The following is a 25,155-nucleotide window of genomic DNA, read 5'->3' on the forward strand; positions in this document are numbered from 1 at the left end:
AACAATGTCAAACCAACAGTACCCAAGGATTCTCTGAAGAGACACAGTACCAAAGGAGTCCAGTCTTCGTCTCAGGTCACTGGATAGCGTCCATGTCTCGCAACCATATAGCAAGACAGGAAGCACCAGGACTCTAAAGACTTGGAAAGATTCTAAAGACAAGTTAATATGCAGAAGAATAATTATCAACACTACGTGATATGAAAAATCAAACATTATTTATTACTATAATATTGTATCTTACACTAGGATAAAATATTGAATTACAGTAATCCCTCCTCCATCGCGGGGGTTGCGTTCCAGAGCCACCCGCGAAATAGGAAAATCCGCGAAGTAGAAACCATATGTTTATATGGTTATTTTTAGAATGTCATGCTTGGGTCACAGATTTGCGCAGAAACACAGGAGGTTGTAGAGAGACAGGAACGTTATTCAAACACTGCAAACAAACATTTGTCTCTTTTTCAAAAGTTTAAACTGTGCTCCATGACAAGACAGAGATGACAGTTCTGTCTCACAATTAAAAGAATGCAAACATATCTTCCTTTTCAAAGGAGTGCAAAGCAAGCAATCAAAAAAAAAATCAATACGTGCCCTTTGAGCTTTTAAGTATGCGAAGCTCCGTGCAGCATGTCCTTCAGGAAGCAGCTGCACACAGCCCCCCTGCTCACACCCCCCTACGTCAGCGCAAGAGAGAGAGAGAGAGAGAGAGAGAGGGAGAGAGAAAGTAAGCTGGATAGCTTCTCAGCCATCTGCCAATAGCGTCCCTTGTATGAAATCAACTGGGCAAACCAACTGAGGAAGCATGTACCAGAAATTAAAAGACCTATTGTCCGCAGAAACCCGCGAAGCAGCGAAAAATCCGCGATATATATTTAAATATGCTTACATATAAAATCCGCGATGGAGTGAAGCCGCGAAAGGCGAAGCGCGATATAGCGAGGGATCACTGTACATTACTTTGAAAAATTATGATATTGAAACCATTTTTTCTTTTTTATACATTAAGAGGTTCATTTATTTTCTATTATGTTATTGTCTGGAAGCATAATAACATCTTTGGATTTATTTGCATTTTCAATTACCATTTTATATATTTTGTAATTTAAGATGATTACATTTCTAATGTTCCTTAAAACATCACATTCGTGTCTATCTGTCTGTCATGTTCTTTATGAATTAACATGTCTGACTCGCACCTTCACATCTACTTAGGTAGAAGTTTAAATTATCGCTCCAGTTCATAAGTACATTTTTAGTATTCTATACATTTCTCAGGTTCCTATATAAACTTTCATAGTAACTGCTGTGGCACGCGGCTGGGGGTGGCACCCAGCCAGGATGCCCAGGAAGACAGGAGGAGGGCTCATGCCTCCTCCAGACCACGAGGGGGCGACCGCCCCTCAACCCTGTAGGGGCCCATGGTCACCGCCAGGGGGCGCCCCAGTGCCTAGAGAGCCCTGGACCTCAGAAGTGCTGGGGGGAAGAAGACTGGAGTCGGGTGGAAGTGGACAAGAGTTGTGTTGGAGAGGAGTGGAGGCGGCCTGAAGGAAAGAGGCACTGGAAAGAGAGGCCTGGACTTTGGGGGATTGGTGCAGGAGGCACTGGGTTTGTGCAACAATGAACCTTGTAAATATATATAATAAATGTGTGTTGGGTGAAAATACGATGTCCGTCTGTCTGTGTCCGGGCTGCTTCTCACACTGCTTATTCCATGACATGAATGAAATCATATATATATATTTCTTTCATACACCTGCTACTGTCACCAACAGTTACACATTCCAGAGACCCTGATCAGGACAGGCAGGTTATGAAAATAGACGAATGCTTTAAAATTTGTTAAGCAAAACAGGAAAAACACTATTGCACCAGAGCTGCAGGTAGAAATGAAAAGGTAAGGTGTTAGAGAGAATTGTTGAGGAAAGCATTTGCCATCCTCTAAAACTTTCATCTTTCCTGTAGATGTATGTTTGAGCAATAGTTCCTTACACAGATTTAATTTTCTTCAGCAGTCTCACTAGCATTTGTTGATCCACAACATTTTCTTACTTGAATCTGGGCTAACTTTGCTGTCTTTTCCCACATCACATTAGATTGCTAAAAGAACTTCATAAAGCCTAGGAGGCCATTTTATTTTTATTATTGTAACTGGAGAGGAGCTTCTTGTGCCAGGGTGAATAAACAGCCATTAAGTAGTAATATACTCTGCATGAATAAATAGTGCATGGAAAGTAGGGACCCCAAGGGTACTCATGTGAGAGGGAGTACATGAAGAACTGACACAAAGCAAAAGAATTTCATCAGACTGGTCAATTGCAGCAAGGGGTACCTACTGGGAACATATGAGCTTATAGTGGAGATCATGGAAGCCATCAAGGGTGCCTGACCCTTTAATTAGAAACAAGGACTCAGGAATACAATCAGAAGACTTAGAAGTTTCTTTGGGTATACCTGACCACAGAAGTGTTTAAGGGATTACTTCATAAGTAACCCTGCCCAGTGGCTTCTTGAACTTGAAATCATGTGATGAACGGGGAGTAAAGAAAGTGTTGTGGAGAGAGAGGAGCGGATGAGCAGGAGTTTTCTTGATGCTTGTTACCTAGATAGTGTTTTGATGGTGGGCAAGTGTGCATGCCTTTCCATCTGATACACCGCAACCTGAAAGTTATGTGGGAAGGCCCAGTAAGACAGCTAACATTTGGCTTAGGTTCTGCTTATTTGATACTTCTGTGAGCCGCAGGTTCAAATGAAAAGCTAACGTGTTAGAGAGAATTGTTGAAGTATTTGCCATCCTCTAAAACTTTCATCTTTCCTACGGATGTATGTTTGAGCAATAGTTCTTTACAAAAATTTAATTTTCTGAAATAGTCTCACTAGCATTTTTTGATCCACAGCATTTTCGTACTTGAAACTGGAATCTGTGATCATTTGTGCTTCATGTAGTTTTGCATAGTAAACAGTCATTTTTGCTAAATATTTTGATTGTGACACTCTGTTCCAGGTTAGGATGGTAAACAGAGATGTGTCTCATTACTATGTATTTTATATACTTTATATAAAAAACATACAGGATGTGTTGACTGCTATGGGTGTGCCTAGCAAACTAAGACACAAAGTTCTCAAATACTGTGTTCATTCCACATTGTTTATTTTTCCAGAAAATGATAAAGCAATACCAAAAAGGCACCTGCTTTTCAATCTTTTGTGCCCTCAGTTAACAAAGAGGAACACATTTCTTGTATAATAAAAATGGAAAAAAAATTTTATGGCAAAATAAGTACAACCTTTCTCAATTAGAAGAGTACTGACCATCAGTTCATCACAGGGTAGGTACCCTAGAGTAGTCTCGATGGCCAAAATCATTGGTGAACTAACTGTCCTCCTCTTTGGTTCCTGGTTTCTAGTTTCCAGAAAATTACCGGAAGAGGCAGGCCTCTCTATTATTTTCTAGCTCTCCTGAATGGGTTCTTGCAGTGGACCTCCAATGTCATGCCATGTCTTTTGCACTTTCTGTCCCCTCCTGAAAATGTTGCTGTGGAACAAACTTTGACAGTGGCCTGGAGGAGCTGGCTCAAAAGTACACCTCAAAATTGAATTTCTCTGGATTTATTTCTGCTGTTATGGGTTGTCGCTTTAAGCTTGCTTCTGCTTTAAGTACTTGTCCATTTGATTTAAACTAGAGTTTTAAATTTTATTTCTGTGCCTGTATTTATACCCTGTCTGGCTAATTCTAGAAACACTTGAAGAGTGACATCAAGCTGTCAACTGAACCCAGAACTTTTGTGAGCCTCAAAAATAGGCAGTCACAAGTTTTGTGTTTCACTGGGGAAAATGAACTAGATTAGGATTTGTTCCATACTTGGAAAAGGTCAAAGACTGCAAGCAGCAGCTGCTGCTTAAAATCAAGTGACTTTTGCCCCACTTGAGTGAACTAACCTGGTCACAGCAGCAGTGAAACAAGTCAAGTAGAGAACTGGTGAACTTGGTGGAGAAGTAAGAAGTAAACCGCACTCTGGCACAGACCACATTATTTGTTTATTTGTTCATTATTCTTTTCTTTTTTTTGCTGCCTCTTTTGATGGTAAAAAAGAGGTTTCCTTTTACCACCATGACACCTGCAATGAGTCTTACAGATTGTCAGAATCACAATTGCCTTGCAGAAGGTTTTGTGGGTTTGCAAATAGACCACACTGACAGACAAGTCACTGCAATATTTTTTTTTCCACCTTAACTGGGTCAGTTGGCAGTTGCTGTCCCACCCTAGAGCAGGGAGGGGCTGTTGTTTCATGTAGTAAATATCAGGCATGTTTAAGGTTTTGTTTTTGCAGAGGAATAAACAGACAGTTGTTTAAATCAAACTGCTTTAGGTCTTCATTGTTTTCGAAGGATTATAATTATTTTCAGTTTCATACACATTTAATCCAGTATAAGGTTGCATGGGGGTGCCAGAGAGTATGCCAGCAGCAGTGGGTGCAAGTTGGGGCACCACACATATGCACATGCCCACATTTAGTCACACTGAGCCAGTTTTTAGGTTAATGGGGTCATTACTGTTATAATTACTACACAGTATCTAAAACAATGGGGTCAGGACCTTATAATTAAGATTCTCGGACAATGAACGGAAATCAACCTTTCTTAATAGATGCCAGACATCTGATTCTACTTGTTACAGATGCCTGGTTCCCTTAGCCACATATGTCCTAAACTTGTATGCCAATATATTATTATTTCTACCTGTTTATCAAGCATCATCAAGTTAACTCTAACAACATTAACAGTGAGAAAACCATTGACTTCTGTGGCACTCTAAAATGGTAACTTTCATTACACTACTAGCTTATCATGTCATTTTACTCATTCCACCTAAGATATTTACAGTTTATACATTTTCAGGGACATGTAAGCAAAATGCACACAAACACAAAGGTAATAATGAAAACGTCACATAGGCATGAACTGAGCACAGGATTCAGTCACAGGATGTTGTATCCAAGAGACAACAGTGCCAACCACATAACCATTTTTGTAAATGTTATATTGAAATAAAAAGTATACCACTATTATGATTATAATTATTATTATTCTTATAGTCAAACGCAGCTTATGTGAGCTGGACACATTTATTAAAGAGTACAGCAGCCACAGATAAATGATGCAACCCTGTCTGTGCCCCTCTGAAGTGAGTTCAGCCATTCTGCATTCAGAGCTGTAAACAACAAGTTGAAAATATTGCTCTGGGCCAATTCTGAAGTGACAGTGCCAATTAGGAAACAATATTGATCTGACGCATGGGTGAAGGCACAGCAGATCACAACTGAGTTTTTTGCTTGGGGCTGGCAGTATTCAAATGTCTGTGCTTAAAATTAACTGTAAAGTGCATAAATTAAGGATATTTGACAAAGCCAAATGCCAGAGTGCTGTCTATTGCAGATTTTCTATTCATTGACAAAGAAATCTGCAATGAATGCTCTGAAATAGAGTCAGTTAGAGCCCCACTAGAGCAAGGTGGTCATTTGTCTGTACTGCTGTTTGCATGTTTTGCACGTCTTTCCTTACAATTCTCTCTCTCTACCTCCTCCTGGGTTGTCAAGCCATGATTTTTTGTAATCCTCATCATTTTATAGGCCTCTGGTTGTTGTCAAGGCTGAGGTTGCAGGATACACGCTCACATACACATACTCATTCACTCACACTTAGTCATATAAGCCAAATTTAAAGCTGTCAATGAAATTAATGTACATAGGCCCACCACAGGAAGCAACCCTGGACTGGATGTGTGGCCATCCTAAAAAACCCTGTTAACATTACTGCTCCAATTTAGAGTTAGCAATCAGCCTGTTGAGCACAGCTTATTAGAAATGGTAGGAAAACATCCTGGTGTTTATGAACAATTACATAAATAAGGTGTGGGCAGGTAACCCTGCCTTGCATCAAGTGATCTTCAGCAAGGCTGCCCATTGTGACTTGGTCAAGCTACTGAATGAAGAACTGTCTAGGACAGCCAAATAGTGTGAGTCTTGGCGTGTTGTATTCAGTGCTGTAAAGACAAAGGTTTTCACCATCAGGAGAGCATCATGAAGCTGATATCTCCCTTCCTGCACTTGTCTCCCGGGGTTGTACACTGGTTGAGGAGACTTGTCTAACTTTTTGTCAGTGTTAGCCTCAACTATTGCTTCTCTTGAGGAAGCCACATTAAATTTGCAGCTACTACAGCAGGGCAGTATCTAGCAGCCTCCTCCAAGTAGACCAAATGTTGACACCTTTTGCCCTGTACCCAACAGATAGCATGTAAAACATTTATTTGGACAGCCTTAAAATATTGCTTTCCTTTGAAATGGGTCCTCCAGTAACTTGTACCTGCTTGATTCCATTTAGAGACCATGCATATGCATTAGAGCCAGATGATCCTAATGCCACTAAAAAAGCACTCTGTGTAGACACTGTGGCTACCCTGTGTTTTCTGCACCATTTTGTTACAGGGTCAGTCTGATAGACCTGTAACTGAAGTTTCATCATCAGCAACATTTAAGCGTGAACTCTGTAGCTGCACACCACTGCTTACACAATAGTCATTACTTAACCTCAGTGCTGCCCAGAACAATCAGGCAGTGGAATAACTTGACAAACTGGTTACCTGCTGCAAGGCCATCACTCCATCCAAGCACACCTCAACTGTCATACTTGCCATGCTGTGCACAAATACCATCCATCCCATGTATCTGCCCCTGTACCTGTAGTAGTTCTTCCTATTTCCTATAAAAAAAAATAAAAAAAAACAGAAAACCCTTTCAGACTTGAGGAGGAAATGCAAAGAGTGATTAAACCACTAGGCAGCTATGTAAACCACTGCACCACAATGCCACAAATTTTATGGTATCCAAATTTTTAATTCCTAAAATATTGCAATGAATTTACAACTGAACATCACTGATCCCCTGACAGAGCAGTGGAGTCACACAGAGGTTATACTACCTGGCAGTTCCAAGAACTTTGGTTTATTTCCTGCCTGTGTGGAAATGCATATACTGTACATTAACATTTGCCTCTAAATTTGACCATTAAGAGTGAATATATTGTGCCCTACGCTAGCATGATATCTTGTTAACTGTTGTTTCTTGACTTGTATCTGTGCAGTTTAGGTTCAAGTGCAACTTTGAATTGGGCCTGTATGAGCAAGGGCGTCATGTCAAGAACAGACAGGGTTGATTCCTCGGTTAATGTTGGGATACTATACGAGGTGAAACACAAAAATAACCGGATTGGTAAAAAAAAATATTTATTGATGAATTACAGCATTCTAAACATTGTCACCTTCTATATACGCTCCCTCCCAATCTCTACACCGCTCCATATGTATCTTCCATTGATTGAAACAGTGCTGGAAGTCTTTTTGCTTGAAGCTCTTCAACAGGCTTGCCGTTTTTGTCTTCACTTCATCCTTTGAAGAAAAATGTGTTCCCTTCAGGTCACTTTTGATTTTCGGAACAAGTAAAAATCACAGGAGGCTAAATCGGGCGAATAGGGAGGATGATCAAGGACAGTAATGTTTTTGTCAGTCAAAAACTGCTTTACAGAAAAAGAGAAAATTTGCAAGAAATTTGATGTTGATTCACTGTTCGATTTTTTTCACACGACATTATAGGTGCAACTTGCGTAGCGATTGCTGTGCAGCTACTAACTGGGCTATTTACAGGATATACCTAGCCAGTCGGCGGTTTGAGAGGGTGTGTGGGAGGGGATATAGTTCTATGATTCACATCCAGCCGATCTCCAGACAGTTTTCCAGGAAAGCCCCAAACCCAGTCCGGTTATTTTTGTGTCACACCGCATTAGGGACAGTAGTCCTGGAAATAAAATAATATATTTTGGGGGGCGGGGGGTCATATTTTTATGTGGCTAATTCCTATTAACCATTAATAAATTGAATAGGGGCACTTAGTTTACTTCTGTGGGTTGTCATTTTGGGCCTTAGCTGTTACAAAATGAGCTGCAATGGACAACTTGTTCAGATGAGAATAGCTTCTGGTGTAACACTGGCACAAAAGATTAAATGCAAATCGGGGACATTCAGAGAGAATATGGATAATTGCAGCAGGCTCATAAAACCATATTTGTTAAGTGATGGCTATGACAGTCTTTTTAATATTTAAAGCCCATAAAATGCTCTTTTGCCAGCTTTATTTATAGTACCCATAAGAAAGTTCATTTGCAGTTTTTTTAATCTAACCCATGTCATCTTCTCAAAACCATAGCTATCCTGGTTTCTGCTTTTCTGAAGATGAATTTGTACAATTACCGGCCATTGATGCCAGTTATATACAAAAAGACAACAAAATCAAATAACTGACAGAAGAAGGTAGATTTGCTCATAAGTGTCAGGTTTCTAAACTACCCTCTTGTGAGAAGTAGCATAAGCATGGGATGATGGCGTCAATAGTAAAGTTCAAACTTTATTCTTCTGTCAGTGCTACGAGCCAGTTAATCCAACAGTTTTCACTCCTGGAATAAGGTACATGGAGGGAACCAACCCTGGACAGGGATCCCAGAAATCAAAGGACACACTTACACACACACCCAACCGCACTCACTCACTCCGAGCTGCCAATTTACAGTTACTGATTTACTTTACAGCCATGTCTTTGGATTGAAGGAGCCCCCTAATTATTGTTATTTTTTTAGTTCTTCTAAGCCAGTCTTTGTTCACTCTGGTGATTATAAGAGTAAAGTAGAAAAGACACAATCTTATCAGGAGCCCAGATGGCAGTCAGCACGTTTTGTTTGCAGGTGCTTAGTTCAAATTGCTGCGGAAGGATGAGAGATAGAAGAAAAAATAAAAACGAAACAGGTGTTCTTGTAAGTAGTGGGGAGAGGTTCAAATCTGCTATACCCCTTATACTTTAATCTTTTACTGTCGGTGAAACAAAAGAGCGCAACAATAAAATGACACCCACTGAGCTTTGTTTTGTGTTCACCTCCTACATCCTGCCTTAAGCCACTTCTGAGTTCATTTTCACAGATTCTTTTTTTTAAGATGGGGTAGAAAAGTATTTAGCATTGCTGTTTTTGTTCTGCAGCGGATGGTGTCCTATCCAGGTTTGGTGTCTACTTTTCATCCAAAGGGGCGGCAGATCTCTTATAGCCCTGAACTGAATAAAGCAGGAGAGGGGTAGACTTTTGTGTGATGATGAAAATGTCTAAAACACAATGTCAAGTCTTAGAAGCACAAAAAGCACAAAACACTTTCCTATTACAAATGCTGACAACTTCCTTATAACATGCATGATTCACCTCACCATTTCAAGCACTGTTTTGCCTCTCTTTTTGAAGCTCTGTCTGTCTGCGCTTTACCTGTACTGCCCACCTTGCCATTTGAATCACTACCCACCTTTCCATTACAAATCTTGGCTACTTGGGATTAATAAAGTATCTATCTATCTATCTATCTATCTATCTATCTATCTATCTATCTATCTATCTATCTATCTATCTATCTATCTATCTATCTATCTATCTATCTATCTATCTATCTATCTATCTATCTATCTATCTATCTATCTATCTATCTATCTTCTTTTGGCATGCACTATCCACCAGATAATGCCCCCAATTCCCAGCATTGTTTTAGAAAAGGCATCCACCTCCCCTATATACACACTGACCATTTTCTTCTAACAAGTACTATCCAACTCCATTTCTTCCCCAATTTAGCTAAGAATATATTGAACTCTGCATTATGTTTTTATTATTAAATCACCACTTTTGTGTTATGCATTTAACTTTTGTGGCTGCATCAGGCTGTTGGGAGGTTTGGCTTGCTTCATGGACAGTCTGGCTGTCCAGTGTTTCCTTTCCTAAAATGTCTACAATGACTGAATGTTGTTTCCCATAGATGAGCTGCAGTTGATCAGAAGCTTTCCATTCGTCTTTTGCTGAATATTTTTATACCATCCCCAGTTTTTTTAGGTGACGCTCCTGTGCATCCTTGATGAAGAGTGTCTGACTGGTCAGTGTGATAAATTTGGCTATGTTTGATGACTTGTTTGCCTAAACTGCAAGAAATTGTGGTATAAAAATAATTGCCACTTTGTTTATTTAAGAACAACAACAATAATTTATGTGTTGTATACCCCAAAATCACATAAGGAACGCCTCAATGGGCTTTAACAGGCCCTGTTTTTGACAACCCCCCTAAACTTTACTCTCTAAGGAGACAAGAAACCCCCCCCCCTCCAAAGAAAAAGAAATCTTGGGAAGGGCAATTCAGAATGAGACCCCCTTCCAGGTTGGTTGGGCATGCAATGGATGTCAAAAATGAGGTAAATACAACACACAAAACAGAATACAAGTAATCCTCTTCATAGACCTAGATGGCTAATCTATCATTGCCACCTTAGAAATACGATGCAGTAGTACTTTCACATACAGTATATGGTTACAGATTTGTTAAAATATATCAAAAACAACCCTTTGTGAAGTCCTATTGAAGGGTACCGTACTCAAAGCTTAAGAGCCCTAAGTTTGAATCCTAGTTTGATTACTTTCTTTGTACATGTTGTAGCTCAATAATCTTGAAAACTACATTTACTGAAGTATTATTGCCAACATTTTATGCTACATAAGAAAGTACTAGGGTGTTGTACCATGTCAGTAATTATAGATGTAATGAGAAGTCAAGCAAAATGACACCTTTCATTGGCTAAATATAAAGATTACAATTTGCATACATAAGAAAGAAAGAAAGAAAGAAAGAAAGAAAGAAAGAAAGAAAGAAAGAAAGAAAGAAAGAAAGAAAGAAAGAAAACAAGTTTAACCAAGGTAGGCCACAACAACAATCAGCAGAAAACAAAGGCGAGTGAAGGATGGAAGGCTGAGATCAAGGCAGGGTGGAGTTATGTTGACTCATGTACTGGCAGGCCTTTTTGAGCTTCCTGCTGGCCACCACTTTATCCTATTATCCCTGTCCCAATTTTATCCCTAATTTATCCTATTATCAAAGGAGCGCTTTGTGAATGAATCAAAAGGAGAAAGTGTCCTATTCAGCTTGCTTGCCAGTTATGATACTGATGTGTCAGGGCTGCTTTTTAGATCATGTAGGTCATGCCAGCAGCTTTTGACTACTAGCAAATGAGAAAACACTCAGTCGGGGTGAATGGCAACGCATAACAATAATGTAAATTGACAGCTTGTTGTTTTCCGTAGCTAACTTGCAGACTACTAGAAGCTTTCCATTCATCTGTGGCTGCATTTTTTAAACCATCTTCACTCTTTCTAGGTGATACTTCTGTAGTACTACGGTGTTGTACCGTGTTAGCCATTATGAATGTAGAGAAAAGACAAGCAAAATGACACCTTTTATTGGCTAACTAAAAAGATTGCAATATGCAAGCTTTCCAGGCAACTCAGGCCCCTTCTTCAGGCAAGATGTAATCACTACTCTACTTCTGTAGATCCTATGAACACATAAATGTTATATCATCACATATCTTGATTGTAGAAAGAGCAGCTTTGCTACTGAGCACACTAATCTGCTGTTTGTTTTATTGTAGTAAGAATTTTGTTTTCTTTTACCAGAATCCTAATCCTGCGGTGGGTTGGCACCCTGCCCGGGATTGGTTCCTGCCTTGTGCCCTGTGTTGGCTGGGATTGGCTCCAGCAGACCCCCGTGACCCTGTGTTCGGATTCAGCGGGTTGGAAAATGGATGGATGGAATCCTAATCCCACATTGACCTTGCAAAATCCCAGCTTGCTTCAAGTATCAAGTTGTAGACACATCCTGTTTAAGTGAGGGCTGGTAATGGTAAGGATCAGAGGGGAGGAGAGGATTACTGGCCAAAATAAATTTTAGAGTGGACCTACCTCAAAAGCAAAATATCAATATTGATAGTGGAAGTATTTAATTGTTTTAACATATGTAACAATTCAATCATAATTTAGATGTGTGCTTGTTATCTTGAAAAAGAATGGAAATAAAATAATTTAAATAATAAAATAATGAAAAACGCATAAAATTTTCATCCATTCAATATAGCATCCTAGTCAGCAGAGACTGTGCTTTGATTCAGGTCTAACATTGGATGGGACCCACATATACTTCAATTAGCCAAAAAATTAAAACCACTGACAGGTAAAGTGAGTAACATTGATTATCTCATTACAATGGCACCTGTTAAGGGGTGGGTTATATTAGGCAGGAAGTGAGCTGCCAGTTCTTAAAGGTGATTTGTTCGAAGCAGAAAAAATGGGCAAATGTAAAGATCTCAGCAACTTTGACAAAGGCTACACAACTGTGTGATGGCTAGATGACTGGGTCAGAGTATCTTGAAAACAGCAGGTCTTGTGGACTGTTCCCGGTATGCAGTGATTAGTACCTGTGAAAAGTAATCCAATGAAGGACAAGTGGTAACAGGATCATGGGCTTCTAAGGCTTGTTGATGTACATGGGGAGTGAAGTTTAGCGCATCTGTTCTGATCACACAGAATAGCAACTGTAGCACAAACTGCTGAAAAACGTAATGCTCTCAATAAGAAAAAGTTTTCAGAACACACAGAGTATCGCAACTTGCTGCATATGTGGCTACGTAGTCACAGACAGGTCATAGTGCCCATGCTGAACCCTGTCCACTGCTCAAAGTGCTTATAAAAAGGGACGTAAAAATCAGGACTGGACTAGGGAGCAGTGGAAGAAGGTGGCCTAGTCTGCTGATTCTTGTTTTCTTTTAGATCATGATCAGGAAAAATGCACCCTACCACACTGCAAAAGTTGTTCATTAATGGTTTGAGGAGTATGACAAAGAGCTGAAATGTAGACTTGGCTTCTAAATTCCCCAGATCTCAATCCAATCGAGCATCTGTGGGATGTGCTGAAAAAACAAATTTGATCCATAGAGACTCCACCTTGCAACTTACAGGACTTAAATGATCAGCTGCTAATGTCTTGGTGCCAGATACTACAGGACACCTTCAGAGATCTTGTGGAGTCCATGCCTTGACAGGTCAAAGCTGTTTTGGTAGTACAGTGGGGCTCTACACAGTTTTAGGCAGGTGATTTTAATGTTGTGAGTGATTGGTGTATATATAGCAGTGCGCACTGAAACTGGAACAATTTAACTTCGCTAATTGAATTAATGATGTCGCCTTGGGGATGTGGGATAACAAAAAAAATTTAAAACATGATGTGTCAATCAGATTTACAGATTCTTCCTGAACATCATAAAGACAGACTTGTAAGATGATATGTTGCCCCCCTACATTTCCCACTACAGCTTCCTCGCCCAAGGAGGAGAGGCTCCTTTTAAACTTAGACCTTGGAGTACTTTGGGCAATTCAGTGTTTGCTAAGAAGCAGTTCTGGGTCATTCAGAGCTCTAAGAGAATATGGACGCCTCCCCAAAGTAGCTCCTTCCGCTGCCTCCAAAGGGTTTCAGTAGGCTAAAGTGAATTGACTAGGTTACTTTTGCTTTTGTACAATTCTTTTTCTAAGAGGAAATCCTTGCCAAGGACCCTCATGTGGCTCACAATCTGCAGCTTGTAAAGACAGCCTTACTATTTAAAGTAAAAGAGCAGTTGCAGCCACAACACATCCTGTGACGCAGCCATATTGTCAGAGTGCACCTGCAGTGAACGGTTAACAAAATATCTTGCTCCCTTCAAATCTTATACTGTTGCAAATTTTTCGAGAGCAATTACACCATCTAATCAACAAAGAAGTTCTCACATATTTCAGTCTGTAGTCTGTTGTCTCACCTGAAAAGGCAAAGTAGCCTTGTCTGTCACAAGATGGTATTAGCCTGGTTGGTCAGAGTCTGCCAAGCAACACATACTTGCCACTAAAATAATAATAAACACGATAATGCTTAACATATAAAATAATGAAATTAAAGTAGGACAATAAGGTGGCAACATTTTTATTTTTACTTGTTATTAATTTTATTTCATATTATGATGTAGTTTTTTTTGATCATTGCTGATTTTGATCATGTTTATTACACTTTTGGGGTTGTTGTTTTATTTTATTGTTACAGTATGTCAATGATGTCATTGCTGCCATTTTAGATTCCATTTTACATCACCATTATTGCCATTTCATTCTGGTTTTTCATGATGTCGACCATGTTGTTTTGACTACTAAACATGTCATCACCAGCAATGTGTGACCTCAATGTGCAATCACTATATAAGATGATGGCACATTAAAGACAGCATCCAAGATTTTGGACATTTACCAAAGCTCTGTCTCTCATAGAGTATAGAGTTTGATTCAGGCCTTTAGTTTCTAATTTGTTTTTTGATTTTTGTAACATTCTATGGGGCTGTAACATTCTTTTGGTACCTCACTTTTGTGTCACCTCTTTTTTGTGTTTGGTACAATATTGTTTTGACTTGCCAGTTTTTTGATCCTGGCCTGTTTTTCACACTAAGAAGTACTTTTTATACATTAATTTCCTGATATTTTCACTCTACTTCTTTGTCAGCAACCATTTTTTTCCCTTAAGGTGTATCATAACAGTGACATCATAGCCTGTGCATTTTGGCCACTGGCCCTTGGTGTATTTGTGAAGCACTATTTTGTGTGCCTGTTTGCTGTGGTGTTACATGGTGGCTAGGTACCTCATGCATGTTCCACGTAACCCATGACATCATGGCAGCCGCGATACAGTATATAAGATAGCTACATCATATGTTGACTGGAGAGTCAAAACTGGCATAGCAAGCGCATGTGTGTGCCTTGTCTTGAACCAACTTCCATTCCTGGGTGGTCTCTTCATGTACCCAATTCTGCTCGTATAAAATGTGACATCTAAATAAGTGGATATAAATATGAATGAATGATTAAAATAGTTTCTTGCTATCGTATTTCATTACAGTCCCCCCAAAGGTGCAACTTGAACTTGTTTATGGTCATTACTTATTTCACACTGCTGATTTCAGTGCTTCAGTGTCAGGAAATATTCTGTAATTTAATACTAGAAAACTGATCAGCTTTCAATGAAATTTATAGTATTTTAGGAAACAGCTGTTATCATTCCAAACTATAACATCATGCATCTTAATTTAACTTAACTCCTACAGAGTGTTTTTGGAGTCTTTCCGGTTCCATAGCATATACCCATAAACAAAACCTACCCACCAATCCATTAATCTATTTTTCGAACCCATATTTTATCATTACTGGGTCCCAGGTGCCAAGATTATGATTACTTCTGTCACCTTAGAAGAGCCATGACATTCATTAAGACAAGATTAAAGCAGCACCCGATTTGAAGATGCTGCATGTATTTTTAGGTCCACTTGGTCTGTTATTCCAGTAGGATTGTCAACAACAAGCTATAGATAGGATGCCTGTCCATCACAAAATAAAATTAATCGACAATCCCCAACTCATTCAAGTCTTTAGTCGACCTAAGATGAACATCTTTGGGGTGTGAAAGGAAAACATACAGACGTGGGAAGACTGTGCAAGCTTCACATAGATAGTACTTTGGCAGAGGACTGCATCTGAGTCCATGGAGGCCACAGCTGTAATCATAATATTTTAAGATTGTTAATTGTTTGCATTAGAAAATAAAAGTTGAAAAAAAGGATAGTTGCTACAGTCTAAACATAGAAGAGTTATTGTAACTTCTCTTGTTGAATATATTGGCATTTATAAAGAACAAAAACATATCAAACAAGTGGTAGCCAGAAGAACAAAACTGTGGTGACAAAGAATGCTTTTGTTTCATTCCATCCCATTCTTTAACTCACGTAGCTCCTTAAATCAATAATTGTAGTTTAGAGGATGTGGCCTTTTTAACTGTAATCTAACCCCACACTACATATTTATTTACATAACAGAAAGCTCTTAAAGGATTAGTCCTGCTGAGAGGTATATTTAATAGGCGCTGGTTTTATTATTAACCATACGCTGGGTGCACCCAGACCATGCAGTCAAGAATAAGCTGCCCTAAAACCAATGGCGGAAGCAAAAGTTTGAGTAGCTTGTTTGTTCTCTTAAACTGCTTGCAGATAAAGTGACTTGTTCTCAAGGACGTGGGCAGTCACTGATTCATTTGCTTCATTAAGCCATAAAAATCTTTTGTCCTTATTTCTTTGATTATTTCAGCTGTATAAAAGCACCTAGACACAGACACACCTTGCTATTTATGCCTGCAATCAAATAATTGGCAATTTACCTTGTAAGAGTGTGGATTTCTGAATAAAGTATGAAGCACATATGACCATTCAGGTCTCAAGCAATAACTAATTCACTAGCACAGGTTGAAAAATGAAATCTGAAATGCGTAAAATAGATCTTGATTGCCGACAGGCAAATCACCACCGCAATCCTTCATTCAGACCTTTCAGGGAGCACTAGAGACATATGATGGCACTTCTTCATATATGCCATGGTTACTCAAAGTCATTAAACAGGCTGAAATGTTAATAACATGCAGGCATTACTAATCAGATGCAATTCAATTTCTTTTTAAACTAAGAGCTTGTGTAAATGACAGAGATTTTTAAAAACTACAGTATGTGAAAGAGAGTCGTCAAACATCGCAGGGTTCTTAACACAAAATAGACAAACAACAACAAAAACAAAACGGAACATCTAAGTTAAAATCAGCAAGCGGCAGAAAGTTAAAACATAATTTTGTTTGAAAAATTAGTTTTCTCTTGCCCATAAGCCTTTTCTTTATTTAGAAAAATGTGCATGTATCTCGCTTCTAAGTATGACCAAAACCACATCATTCTGCATCTTCGGTATTACTTATTGACTTTTCTTACTTCTGCCTTCTAACAAAAGCGCATTTTCCCATGGCATTACAGTACCGGAAATGTCATCTGCTAGTATAGCCACGAGCCTTGACCAAAGTTAATGAGCCGCAGCATCACAACTGAAGTGCTAGGCTGCAGCAGGGGTGGCCTTAGGCATGTGCAAACTGTGCACCTGCACAGTGCTGCCAAATCCCAGGGGCCGCCACGCCAATATATATTGAATATAAAACAGAAAGAGAAAACAACGACACAGCTGACAGCAATGTGGCCGAAAAACATTGTGTTTCTTGTTAATTAGTACGCTGTATTTACAAATGTCGCTAGAGTCAGAGCAGTAAGCTATATGTAGTATTATAACGTTCTGCCGTAATGAGAATATCATGGGCCGCCACTTGGTTTTCAAGTTAAGGACACGCGTATATAGAAGCGTGTCATGAGCACGAGGTGGCTATGCAGTGTCCACAACAGATGTGGACATCTGCCGTGCATAAGATACCGTATTGACATTGCCAGGCGAAGGGGCCACCGATTCTTTCTCTGCCCAGGGCCACCACGAGCCTAGAGCCACCCCTGCTAAGGCTACACTACTGACCGGGCTGCTGAGACTGGCCACTGGGCAGAACTGACCATCATGAGTAGTAATAGCCTGCATATTTTCACGTTTTTTTGCTCTAGTTTCATGTAATTTTGTGCTAGTATTATAACAAACAGTTAGTGCAGACTGCAGCTGAAGATCTGAAGTGGACGCAAGAAGTTGGTGAGTTGTTTATTAACATATTTTTGTGATTTTGAGTTTGTAAAATTATTGTAGGTCAGGTGGCTTTTTGCATATCGGCTTATTTTACAATATAAACTTTGAAGTAAACTTAGTAAAGTAAAATTTGATTTTTGGAGGATTTGTTTTCCAACTTGAATTACTGAGCAATGAATTCAGTGAGCATTTCGTGATGTCAGTTCACACAAACAGGGCATTGCACCTGAGAATATCCAAATGGAATTGATTGAAGTGCAGTTAGATTCTATTCTAAAGGCAAAATACAACGAAGTTGGTGTGCCAGGGTTGTATGCTTACCTGCCACCCTCGTATGTGCAGATCCGTAAGTTGGCATCGAGAGTACTGTCAATGTTCGGAAACACTTACCTTTGTGAGCAATTGTTTTCGTTAATGAAAGCTACCAAAACCCCACATCGCTCAAGACTTACCATCGAGCACCTTTCATCCCTCATAAAGGTTGCAGCTGCACAAGATTTCAAGCCTGATATTAACAAACTGGTTACTAACAAGAGATGCCAAGTGTTGGGACAAAAGAAATAAATCTCACACTGTAAGGCTGCTATATAAGCAATGAATATAATATAATAAGGACCTAGCTAAGAGGCTAAGACTGTAATTCTACACTGTTGTATGGAGACTGTATGGAAATAATTTGCTTTTCTTTAAACTTTAAGTGTTACATTTTTTAAAGTTTTCAGTATTGGAAAGAAAGCTACAGTAATTTGTATAATAGTATAATAGTATTTGTTACAGTGCGGCCCGCTGACGCACGTATGGCAATCGAAGCGGCCCACCAATGGTAGTGAGTTTGACATGCCTGCTGTAGAACAAACAGGAAGTCCAAGAAAACAAATGTGGAGGCAAATGTTGTAGGAGAAAATAGTACAATTTTCAGGGACATTATACATCAGTATGCAGTAAAGAGTACAGAGTGCAGAGTCAGCACCCAGAAATTGTTGCTTGTTAAGATTTTAAAAATCCCTGTGTTCTTGCTAACAATACTTTTCATGTGTGTGTTTTATTGCGCATCTTTGTTTTAGAAATATTTTAAGTTTTGTTGCTTATTTTTAACTGTTTCAGACAGCAATTTTAGAATTTCAATAGGTATTTAGTTGGGAACTGAGATGCATTTCATGGTTGCTAGAGACCACCTCCAAGGAGGCTCCATGATTTGCATCACGATGACTTGACTATAAAGTCCAGTGTAGCACCAGGTTGTCCGAGGTTATGGATTTGAATTGTGAATGAGTGTTGGTTTGGTGCTTTCCAAGTCTTAATTCAATTCTCATTCTTAGTGCTTTGGCTGCAGCTAAAACATTGTTCTTTTGTTTAGGAAACAAGACTACTTATTCTCTTAATATCTCCAGGCAATTCTTGTTTAAAAATGGTAACAGTTAATACTTAAACTGCCGCAACTGGCTATAGTCAGTTCCCAATGCAATTTGCCAGCACGCTAGAGCTGAGTATATTTGGCGACGTACATTCGATGAATGCCGCAACCAGCTATAGTCGGTTTTTAATGCAATTTGCCAGTACGCCGGAGCCAGCTATCTTTGGCGATATACATTCGTTGAACGCCACGACGGGCTATAGTTGGTTCCCAGTGCAATTTGTCAGCACGCCAGAGCCGAGTATATTCGGCTACGTACATTCATTGAACGGCACAAGCGGCTATAGTCAGTTCCCAGTGCAATTTGCCAGCAAGGCGTAGCCATGTATCTTTGCCGATGTACATTCGTTGAACACTGCAATCGGCTATAGTCGGTTCCCAGTGCAATTTGCCAGCACACTGGAGCTGATCAGTCAGTACCGTACATTCGTTGAGCAAACAGCTCATGACCACTGCTGCCCCCTAGCAAATCAGCATCACTGTCCCTGGGATTCAGGCACTGCACTAGACTAGCCTGCAAGCTAGTAATGATAGGAATTGTATTAAGATACCCAAAGAAAGGCAAATGCTATGTGAATTTGTACACAGGCACTTACAAACATATACTGTATGTAGAAATTTGACAAACGAGAGGAGACCATTCAGTCCGTCAAACTTGTTTGTATGGCTGATTCATCACTTGAAAGAATTCTGCTGGATTTACTTTATCAGTGCATTTGAGGATTTTGAAGATGTGGATTAGATTTTCACACATTCTACTCCGCTTGAGACTAAACAGGTTTAATTCTCTGAGTCTGTCAGAGGCAGGGGCCTCATGTATAAATGGTGCGTATGCACAAAAATGTTGGGTACTCCCGTTTCCATGCTCAAATCGCGATGTATAAAACCTAAACTAGATGTAAAGCCACGCACATTTTCATGCCAGCTAAATGCTTGGCGTACGCAAGTTCTCTGCTCAGTTTTGCAAACTGGCAGCACCCAGCGTCAAAGCAGTGCTTTTGTTCCAGTGTGGTTTCCCTTTCTTTTTTAGATCCACATCCCTGACACAGCTTTATCAAATACACTGAAATTAACCGCATATTGTTTATTAGTTTAAGACATCTGATTGTATTTAACCTGTAACAATATAATGGTCCACGGAATGGCCAAACTATTCCAAATACCATAGCTGCTTTAGCGTTGTTACTCTCACTGCACCTTCTTCTTCTTCTTTCAGCTGCTCCCATTAGGGGTTGCCACAGCGGATCATCTTTTTTCATATTACTCTCACCACACCACTCTGAGTATTTATATCACCGTATCTGAGTGTGGAATCACAGCTCTACAGCAGCTGATCGGAAAGAGAATTATCGGTATACAACATCAAGCACACGCTGCTTCAGCCATGCTGCCTATTTGAACTGTTCTCATGTGACAAACGCTTCAGAGCCTTTCCTGTAGGGACATCGCGGTTCAAAAACAGTTTCATCCCAAGAACTACAAACACAATCAGTCTATCAAGTGCTCCTTGTAGAACTGTTTGTACTTATAAGTACAATAGCTTCACTGTAAACTTGCGATACAGTTATAATATTGCACAACCTGACCCACTTTTCAAAGCACGTATTCTTTTGCCATTGTCTTTTCACAGAACGTCGAGCTTAAGAGGCTATTTATATTGATTTGCATATTCAAAGAGGTGTAATTCTGGGAGGAGTTTGGGGAGTGGCAGCAGGCGTGTGCATGTGTGTTACTTTTCACGCTGACCGGGATTTAAGGAGAGGAAGAACGTGGAAGTTGGATGCAGATTTATGCATCTGGATTTTTTTGTGCATACGAACATTTCCACTTTTGTCTGCACACCATGTTTTAGTGTGAATTCAACGCACGGTGTTATGCATGAGGCCCCAGAACTGCACACAATGCACCAGCTGTGGTCTTACTAGTGCATTATATTTTAATTACAATGAGCACTGTTGGGTCATATGTGAGGATCTGAAATTTCTGTGTATCTTACTGGGTCACCAGTCAGGACATACAAAATTCACCCATTTTCTCTTTGTGTGAAACAGCAGAGCCAAATATTTACACTGGGTTCAGAAGTAATGGCCAGCTAGAAAAAGCTACAGCTAGGTGCCAAAAACATCATCAGACCTAGGCTGATGGTTACAGATAAAGTGACAAAAACTAGAAAAGCTATACTGTATGTAAACCACTAAATATGTATTGTTATTTTGTTTACATATATGTTTAAAAATATTAGATTGGCTAAATATTTAATGTTAAATTGAACAATATAATAATATAGTATAATATTGTATACATTAATAAATTGTGCAATTTGTTAAATTTTAGTTCATTTTTTTCAATTTTGTACTTTTTTTGTACTATTACTTGTACTTGTGACACCATGGAAACATTCTAATTATATATTTTATAATTAACTATAAACAATTAAAAGTCAGTGCAGTGCTATGCAGTGGATACTAAAAATCTACATGCCATTATTTGAATTTCCAAAATTATTTCCTAATTTTGTATCCTAAAAGTGATTAGATTTTTTACTTAAAGCTGAAATGTGTGGATACCTTTGATGTGCTCTGTATAATGAGAGCCATTAATATTTCTGGAACATAACTGCTGATATTACTTATTAATATGGATGTTCAGACTAATCCATTCTAATTTAGCACGAAATGTTTAAAAGCCAAAGACAGACAGACAGACAGACAGACAGACAGACAGACAGACAGACAGACAGATAGATAGATAGATAGATAGATAGATAGATAGATAGATAGATAGATAGATAGTGTGATGGACGACCGGCATTTCAGTCCGGCCGGGACATCCCTCAAATGAAGAAAACAGCCTTTACAGGACAATACATCCCCCGGGACGCTTGATAGCAGCTCCCCTGGATGGAAATGGTTCTCCAGACTCCAGCAGTGCAGCATGGGACATGGAGTCCAGTTCTTCAGCCCTGTTGGGTGCCATGGGTGCCGCCAGGGGGAGCTCACCAAGAACCAGGGGGATATTACGATGCGTCAACCCAGAAGTACTTCGGGTTCACGAGGATGGAAGCCCGCAGTACTTCTGGGACACTTGATGAAGGAAGATGTGGTGTTGACCCGGAGAAGAAATACTTCCGGGTCATGAACTTTAAAAGGACTGTGGGAAACCCCAGCAGACTGACCTGGAATTGGGAGTTGGAGGATTGTGTGATTTATTGTTATTGATTATTGTTTATTATTATTATTGGAAGAATTGTGGAGTGTGCGGTGCTTTGTGCACTTTATAGAAGAAAGTATTTGACGAATCTTCTTTGTGCTTTTAAACATGTGTCTTGGACGTCTGTCTAGTGGGTTCAACAGGGCAACAGCGCCCCTAGCATCCACAATAGATAGATAGATAGATTTTTTTGTAAAGGTTTCTTTCCAACAATTGAGTAGTTTACGCTAGAACTTAAAATTCTTTTACCACAACCATGTGCATTTACCTTCCTAGGTGAAATTAATAACCTAAATTAAAATAGACAGATAAACTGGATTTACAGAGAATTGAGTGAAAATGCGGAATGAACCAATGCCAACATCTTATTTACACCTTGAACTGACATCTTAAATCAAAAGTCTGATAGTTCAGTAAACTATCAAAGTTTCTAGAAATCAGGATTACAGATCAATTTACAGCTATTTAGTGATCAACGGTTTCTGACAATATCTATCTGTCTACATATCTGTGTACTTTGCTACAATGCTGCTTAAGTTATTTTATTTGTAATGATCCATCCATTCACACAACACCTTCAGTCACATCCCAAGATCATGGCAACATCACGCACAATGCCTGAACCAAACATGTTGACCAAATTCATGAATTATTTAACTCCTCCACCCTTCCATCAATCCATTCTGTAAGTATGTGGCTCAATTCAGTCTCCACATTTCTAGTTTTTTTTTTTTTTACAATGAGTAATCAGCATTGAGAACCAATCCATTTAGTTGTCTTAGAATCAGCTGCCTTATATTCTTTGTGGGAACTGCAATTTCAGATTAATCAATTTATTATATTTTCCATTATTCTGTTAATTTCTTACTTTTGCAGATTTGATTGCTAGTTATTGCTTGTATATAATACGTGATTTTATTAATTGCTTGTAATTTTTTCCCCTTAGGGTTTTAGAATGCCAAGGATTGCCAATAGTCAATGGACAATGTGATCCATATGCCACCGTGACACTCTTGGGACCCTCCAGGTAAAGTGATAAAAGTGTGATCACTATGCTTTTTCATTCCAGCTGTATTGTTTTATTTTATTTCTTTAATATGTTGAAATCTGATGTTAAATGCACTCTAATGTGCCATGATACAGTATTTCTATTCCTATCTAATCACTTAGCTAAAATAGAACAGTTTTGACGAGAACTGGCCATTCAGCCCAACAAAGCTTAGGAATCCTATCCCCCTAATTTTTCCTAAACTAATTGCTATACTTACTGCCCTGAGTGTTTGATTGAAAGGTACGAGGATTTATTTTAACTATTCATGAACTGATGGCTGACATGACTGAACTGGCTTGATCAGCATGGTGGTGAAGTGGTGACTGCTGTTGCCTTTACATTCTGCCTGAGGTTTTCCTCTTGGTATTATGGTTTCCTCCCACATCCTGAATATGTGGAGGTTAGGTTAGCTTGGCACTGTGTGCAGCTGGGCACATCAGTGGACTGATGGCCCATCCAGGGTTAATTCCCTTCTTTTGCCCAGAATTAGATTAAGTAGGTTTATGAATGCATGTCTATATGGACAACATAAACAATCTGTAAGTCTGACTAAGTGGGGTTTTGCAGTTAAAATGTAAATGTGCAACTATTACTAAGGAGACATTATTAGATTTAAAGACTACGAAAAACACAGTTATAATTAAGCATGGTGTAATTCTGCTTTACTGCACAGGCTAGTTTGTAACATTTGTGGTGAGGTACACAGAAACTAGGTTGTTATTATGTAAAGAATTAAGAACGCTCGATACACACTCTCCATACCAATCAACTGATCTTTGAAAAAAAGACTCATCTAAAACGCTCCTCACTGCACAGCTAGCTCCTAAACTCTTGGCACCACCTAAAGACACTGACACATACATGCTGTTCTGTTCCTTACATGATGCCCTTTTGACAGCACTGCTTTTAATTTAAGGGTAGGTCGGGTATTCTCTTTCTAGGTGAATGGAGTGCCTGCATAGGATGTTCATCTTTTGCACTTGTGTTATTGTCCCCTGGTGGTCCTTAGTTAGACAAGTCTGGGGCTTTTCCCCCGTATTGCTAAGTTGCTTATAAATATTCCTAATATTCCAAAAAGACATTAACCTCTCCTTCACTGTGCCCTCACTTAAGTTGTACATGATAAATGTCGTTTAAAAAAAAATCAACATCTGAATATGGTGAAAGAGTATGATATGACTGTGTTAACCTCTTTTTAAAAGATAAGACCAAACAACTGACTTCTTTGTGGCACTTCTATAGAGCCGAATTTCCTTAAAATGTTGTTAAATTTTTGTCTTTTTCTTTTTTTTTTTTATTCTTGTCATTAGGTCCGATGTAAAAAAGACAAAAATGAAAAAGAAAACCAACAACCCCCAGTTTGATGAAGTATTTTATTTTGAGGTTTGAGCATTTCTCTTTTTAGTACTATTTATTTTTCTGGATTTGCATGTGTTCTTGTAAACATAAACTAAGTATCATATTGCAGTTTGAATTGAGTGGGAGTTGTAAGGAAACCTAAAAAAAATTGTACACTAATTTTTTTATGAAATGTAGTGAAGGAGGGCATTATTTAAAAATTTGCACTGTAGATCCTTACAGCCATCAATCAAGCTGTCTAATATGAAATCCTCCCAATTCAGATCAGTATCGCAGGGGGTCGGAGCTCAAGGCATGATCCCACCCTGAATGGACCTAATTGCAGAGCAGACTCAAAAACACCAACACTTGATGATAAAGGTCCAATATAAATTTGCCATAAAATCTACAACACATGTCTGTGGAATATAGGGGAGAAAATCCGCGTAAGTGCCATTTGTACCATACAATACAGATGTATAAAGTATATACACACATACACACACAGTATATTATATGTATGTACAATATATACAGTATATGTGCCCTGAGACCAATGTGCTAATAGACTATAGTGCTCAACTCAAGGCAAGACTCTGTTTGCATGGCAGTCAAGGCAGGTAAGGAA

General features: G+C 39.1%; 1 protein-coding gene across 3 annotated transcripts in view; it reads left to right on the top strand.

Moving 5' to 3' along the window:
* Window positions 1-25,155, top strand: part of rasa3 (RAS p21 protein activator 3) — a 310,651-nt gene that overhangs the window by 168,262 nt on the left and 117,234 nt on the right. For all 3 annotated transcript variants that reach the window (XM_028800053.2, XM_028800054.2, XM_051926869.1), the window contains exons 6-7: window positions 23,085-23,165; window positions 24,500-24,572. In XM_028800053.2, coding sequence (XP_028655886.1) covers window positions 23,085-23,165; window positions 24,500-24,572 — 154 coding nt within the window. The remainder of the gene's footprint in view (window positions 1-23,084; window positions 23,166-24,499; window positions 24,573-25,155) is intronic.

The sequence above is a fragment of the Erpetoichthys calabaricus genome, chromosome 4 (genome assembly GCF_900747795.2).
Source record: "Erpetoichthys calabaricus chromosome 4, fErpCal1.3, whole genome shotgun sequence".
Lineage (NCBI taxonomy): Eukaryota > Metazoa > Chordata > Cladistia > Polypteriformes > Polypteridae > Erpetoichthys > Erpetoichthys calabaricus.